Genomic DNA, 6,365 nt, shown 5'->3' on the forward strand with positions numbered 1-6,365 from the left:
ATTATTTTAAAAGTAAGTGTCATAGCTAGTCATTCTTTCATGTAAAACACGGCTCAGTCACGTCTCTTTTACTCAAAAGAAAAAGCTCATGAATTGATGTAGGTTGCCCTGTATCATGTGACACCCTTAACTTTCATTTCCTATAGCATATACTTACTGCCCCATTCACCTACAGTAGCTGCCTTGCTGTTGAAAACAGCAGACACACTCTTGGCATTTGAATTGGCTGTTGCTTTTGACTAGGATAGTCCTTATCATTAGACATTAGATTTGTTAATAGTCTGTTTATTATATTATTATTATTATTATTATTATTATTGAGATAGTTTCTTTGTTCTTTGTGTAGTCCTGGATGTCTCAGCATTCACTATACAGACCAAGCTAGTCTTGAACTCAGAGATCCCCACCCGTCTATACTTGTCTGGCTGCCAATCTTGACTCCCTTTGTCTTTGATCTATCATCTTTTTAGTGAGGCCTACATAGATCACCTGTGTCAAAACTCTGCTGCATACCCCACACTCCCAATCCATTTAGTTTTTGTTTTCGTGTTTTTTTTTTTTTTTTTTGAGATAGGGTTTCACAGTGTAGCTCTGGTTGGTCTGGAACTCATTATATAGACCAGGCTATCCTCGAACTCAAAAGATCTGCCTGCTTCTGCTTCCCAAGTGCTCAGACTAAAGGTGTGTGCCACCACACCAGGCTTGATTATTTTTGTTTCCCCTTTAAGAGTTCTCTTCTGACATACTTATTTTCTATATACTTATAAATACCTGGCTCTCTCACTTTAAATAGAGCAGAGATCTGTAGTTCACTGACATGCCTTAAGCACCATAGTGGTACCTGGCTCATAGCAGGCCCTCAATAAATATTTAAATTGATAGTTAATAAAGAGGCCTCAAACTGTTGGTTCTAGAACCAAATTTTGCCCTCAATGTTAAATTTGATCAGTGTCTTAGGTTTTCTATTGCTGTGATAAAACACCATAACCAAAACCAACTTAGGGAGAAAAGGGTTTATATCATCTAAAACTCTCAGGTTATGCTCTTATCACTGAGGAAGTCAGCGCAGGAAGTTGAGACAGGAACTGAAGAAGGGGCCATGGAGGAATACTGTTTACTTTGCTCTCCATGGGTTGCTCAACCTCAGGCTGCTTTCTTATAACACTCAGGACCACCAGTTCAGGGGGGCATTGCACACAGTGAGCTGAGACCTCCCACATCAATCACCAATCAAGAAAATGCCCCATATGCTTGTCCACAGGAAATTCTCAGTCGAGCTTATCACTTCTTAGATGACTCTAAGCTTGTGTCAAGTTGAAATAAAATCAACCAGTACAATTGTTCTTGTGTATGTGTAACTTATTACGGAATCTTTCTATTTTCTGTTGAAAATTTTTAAGATCTAGCAGAACTGATTCTGTGTCTAGCACAGCAACTTATTGCTATGTTGGTGTGAGCTTTTCACCATTTTAATATATTAACTCTGAAACCACTAATTTCCATTGGCTGTGTGTGTGTTTGAAACAGGGTTTTGTTTGCTATGTGACCCTGTTCAGCCAAAATCTTGCTATTGCAAACCAGGCTGGTTCCAGATGTTGAGCAATCCTATCATCCCTGTCTCTTGACTGCTAGAATTAAGGATGTGTGTAGCATTACAGTTTCCTAGAGGTGCTTAATTTGGGATTTCTGCACTATAAAGACAACAGAGAAAGTTCTGCAATTTGTAGTACTTCTGTGCTATGGGGAGGGATGACGGCAAAAATAAAGAATTGTGAAAACAATTATTAATCAAGTCAGTGTTGGAACAGGGCCTTGGAAGCTTACTGTGGCATTAGACACCAACTCTGTAGTTGCTGGATTTAGAATTGTTCCAGAGGGAGGGCCAAGGTGGTAGGCACAAAAAGAGCTCTGGTAGGGATGTTTGTTAACCAGTATGTAAGTTTTAAAGCATCTTAAGTATTGCTATAGTTGTAAAGTGTGTACTAGTTGAATATGAACCTTGGTTAGTGGGAAGTGCAGTGACCTCATGTCTATGTCACAGTGCCTGCCAGGTCACAATGGACAGGGTGGCCTGAACCTCTGCGACTCATCCTCTCAACCTCACTTTGCTGCAGGGAGGCACTGAACAGAGAAACTGCCTTGTAACAGGTCCCGCCCCTCTCTCTACTCCCTTTCTTATATCAAGAGGGGAAAAACACGGAACTACCTCTATCCGTTCTGGTCACCATACGCCTATTACCTCTACTGTTACAAATACCGGATCACCCTCCGGGAGAAGATGCTGCCTTGTTGTTACAAAAGGTACTTGTTTTCAACTTTAATTTACATAAAGTATAAGGGAAATAAAACAACTTGAAAGAATTTGCTAAGTGGCAGGGTAGAAGCCTAGCATGGATTTGTATAATTTTTCTGTTTGGTTAGCCTGCAATCAATTCATAGGTGATACAGGAAACAGTGTTGGAAGACTGGTCCTGTGTAGCTGAAGTCAGGTAGCTACCTTTATAGTTCACGTCTTCATCCCAGGCTCTGAGGTACACTAATTTGGGTTTTTCTTTTCCAACAAGCATCACTTACAAGGAACAGGAGGACCTGACTCTCCGGCCCCATTGCTGCCTCCCGTGCTCCTGCCTCCCATGCTCCTGCCTCCAGTGCTCCTGAGTCCCTAGGAGGCCCCCAGGTGGGTAGGAGCACTGCACAGGAAAAAGACCACAACCAGCTTAAAGAACTCTATTCAGTAAGTAGACTATGAACTGGTGATGTGACAGGGCAGCTCTGTGATTTTTGATTTTGAGAGAACATTAGCCAGTTGATAACCATAAAAATCAGAATAGGTAGGACCCTGAGCTCATGTGTAAAATCTACGCTTTCTAGATGGATTCTGGCCCAGAGATCTAAAAGTCAAATAGCTAGTAGCCAACAGCAGGATAGGAAAAGTAGGTATAACAGATTATCATGGGACTTCGGGACATAAAGTACTTTAGAGACTGACTGGTGATAGTAGGCCTGTATCTCACCTTCTTGAAAGGGCTGCCTAGATTACAGAGTGAACACAAAGCTAGCCTCGGCAACCTAGCAAGACCTTATTTCCCAACTTTACAAAATAAGTAAAAGTGGGGCTGTGGGGCTGTGGATATAGCATGAGCAAGATGGCACCCTGAGCTTCCCAGTACTGGATAGTACTCCAGGTATTTGACAGCAAGTAGAACTCAGTATGGGATGGCTATTCCTAGGACTAAGGAATATTGTTACATCTCTTAATATTCTGACTTTCTAGTCTTCATTTGCCTCTTCTTGATTCTACAAAGGCACCTCAGTTTGCCTTAGGTGTGATCTGAGGATGAAATGAGCACAGATTAATACTTCAACTTTATTTTCCAGGCTGGGAACCTGACAGTGCTATCAACTGACCCCCTGCTTCACCAAGATCCAGTTCAGTTAGACTTCCACTTTCGTCTTACCCCCCATTCCTCTGCTCATTGGCACGGCCTTCTGTGTGACCACCGACTCTTCCTGGATATCCCATATCAGGCCTTGGATCAAGGCAACCGAGAAAGGTGAGGACCTGGATGGGCATGGGGAAGAGTTGGGGTATTTCACCCTTTATCATGTCACAGTGACTCTATGGGTGGATCAGACACACAAAACACACTAGTAGCACACAGACAAGAGTTTGGGGTTTAAGGGATAATTTTAGGTTGAGGGTCAGTTGCTGGACTCAGGGACACTAAAGTGAATATCCAAAATAGTTGAATACTTTCCAGCTGTTCAGCAGTCCTCTCCTCCACGAGCCATCTGTGACATTCACCTCAACCAGGTGGAATCCCTTGCTTCAGAGAAATGCTCCCAAACTCCTTTAGCAACTTTTTATTTTCCAGTTTCAGTAGGTAGAGAGCAAACACTTGCCAGTATTTCTCCTGTTCTGTCTGTTTGGATTCTGAGTTATCTAAGTATTAACTTTCTCTCTGGCCTCTAGTTTGACAGCAACACTGGAGTATGTGGAGGAGAAAACCAATGTGGACTCTGTGTTTGTGAACTTCCAAAGCGATCGGAAGGACAGAGGTGTGTCCCTCTTCCCTCTGGCACTTCAGTGCCCTGTCTCCACTTCTGTTGCAAAGGAAATGAAGGCACATAACATTATGTTCAGTCCCACTACAGCTGGATGAATAAGAAGCATGGAAGAAGTTACAGAATCCATTAAAGGGACATACATGGTGGACTAACAAAGGATGTCAAACAGATGTATCAAGCTTTCACAGTAGTAAGGCTAGAGGACAGGAATATATTTAACCAGATGTAATATGTTATTGCTCATCTCTCAAAGAGTTTATACTCTGCTGGATATAAGACAAGATGAGCTGGGTATTGTAGTACAAGCCTGTGATCTCAGCATTTGAAAAGCGAAGGCAGAATTCTTATGCACTCAAGGTCAAATTGGCTACATAGTGAGGTCTCATTTCAAACCAAAACCAAAACTAAAAAAATCAAAACCAATAACAAAACCAAACCCAATCAACCAAACCAAACACACAACCCCCACTCCACCAAAAAATCCCCAGGCGCAGTTTAATTACACTACATGCTTGAACAATTACATCTTAAATCTATGAGGAAGGTTCTCATTCTCACTTTGCAAACAAGTAAACTGGAGATCTGAAAGGTTAACTAGAATTTAAAGTGAGTATTAAATGCAGGGTAGAGCCTGTGTCTATCACTCCAATGCACGCCCTATGCCTGCACTACACTGCTTGCCAGTCACTCCCTGGAGAAAACATCTATTAGGAGTGTATGAGCTGAGCTTCAGTGGGTGTTCTAATCATTTGTTCTGTTCTTCTGCAGGCGCCCTGCTGCGAGCTTTTAGCTACATGGGCTTCGAGGTGGTCAGACCAGATCATCCTGCCCTCCCTCCCTGGGACAATGTCATCTTCATGGTGTATCCCCTTGAAAGGGACCTTGGCCAGCCTGGCCAGTGAGCCTCCCTAAACATATTCCATCTCTGTGAGGGGTTGGAAACCTCAACACACGGGACTCTGGGGCCCAGGATGTGATTTAAGACACTTCCATCCTAGGAAATAAAGGGTAGTGCAATCAAAGTGTTCGTTATTTCTTGGGGGAAGGAACTGTTGGAGGAATATAACTCTTACACAGATAAATTCACTGCATGACATAAGATCTAAGAAAATCAGAGGAACCTGAGTCAGACATGGGAGGGCTTCCTTGGCCTACTCCTTACTGCTAAACCATTTTCTTCATTCTCATTTAGTGAGCATCTGCCATAATAAGTTACTAGTCAGCTAGAAACTCACAGAGACAAAGCCTTGCTAGGATGCATTTATGTATTTCAACTTAAACTGGAAACATGCCAATTGCTTCTCTTTGGATGTGGAGAAAACCAGAGAAAAGTAAATACATCCTAAGGGAAGAACTACAAGAGATAACAAGAGGGCATTTCAGACAACAGAAGTACTCGAAAATTGGCAGAAGATTCACAGGATGAGATATAAACTGACAAGACATAATGAACACATTAAAAAATAGGGGTTTTCATCTAAATAGTCCCATAACCCCTCAGGAAATAGCAGCAGTCATCAAAAGCCTCCCCACTAAAAAAAGCCCAGGACCAGATGGTTTTATTGCTGAATTCTATCAGACCTTCAAGGAAGACCTAATACCAATTCTCTTCAAACTATTCCACAAAATAGAGACAGAAGGAACACTACCCAATTCGTTCTATGAAGCTACAATTACACTCATACCCAAACCCCACAAGGACCCGACAAAGAAAGAGAACTTCAGACCAATCTCCCTTATGAACATCGATGCAAAAATACTCAATAAAATTCTAGCAAACCGAATCCACGACCACATCAAAACAATCATCCATCATGATCAAGTAGGTTTTATCCCAGGAATGCAGGGATGGTTCAATATTCGGAAATCCATCAATGTAATCCACTATATAAACAAACTTAAAGAAAAAAACCACATGATCATCTCACTAGATGCTGAGAAAGCATTTGACAAAATTCAACATCCCTTCATGATAAAAGTCTTGGAAAGATCAGGAATTCAAGGCCCCTACCTAAACATAGTAAAAGCAATTTACAGCAAACCAGTAGCCAACATCAAGCTAAATGGAGAGAAACTTGAAGCAATCCCACTAAGATCAGGGACTAGACAAGGTTGCCCACTCTCCCCCTACCTATTCAATATAGTACTGGAAGTCTTAGCCAGAGCAATTAGACAGCAAAAAGAAGTCAAAGGGATACAAATAGGAAAGGAAGAAGTCAAAATATCGCTATTTGCAGATGATATGATAGTATACTTAAGTGACCCCCAAACTTCCACCAGAGAACTCCTAAACCTGA

The 6,365-nt window shown here is 41.8% G+C and overlaps 1 protein-coding gene across 1 annotated transcript in view; it reads left to right on the forward strand.

Annotated features, from left to right (window-relative positions):
- Positions 1-4,970, forward strand: part of Oaz3 (ornithine decarboxylase antizyme 3) — a 9,401-nt gene extending 4,431 nt beyond the window's left edge. The window contains exons 2-7 of the mRNA XM_028789670.1: positions 2,130-2,301; positions 2,565-2,618; positions 2,650-2,734; positions 3,379-3,554; positions 3,974-4,059; positions 4,837-4,970. Coding sequence (XP_028645503.1) covers positions 2,130-2,301; positions 2,565-2,618; positions 2,650-2,734; positions 3,379-3,554; positions 3,974-4,059; positions 4,837-4,970 — 707 coding nt within the window. The remainder of the gene's footprint in view (positions 1-2,129; positions 2,302-2,564; positions 2,619-2,649; positions 2,735-3,378; positions 3,555-3,973; positions 4,060-4,836) is intronic.
- Positions 4,971-6,365: the final 1,395 nt, after the last annotated feature.

Source organism: Grammomys surdaster, unplaced genomic scaffold (genome assembly GCF_004785775.1).
Source record: "Grammomys surdaster isolate TR1022 unplaced genomic scaffold, NIH_TR_1.0 125849, whole genome shotgun sequence".
NCBI classification, from domain to species: domain Eukaryota; kingdom Metazoa; phylum Chordata; class Mammalia; order Rodentia; family Muridae; genus Grammomys; species Grammomys surdaster.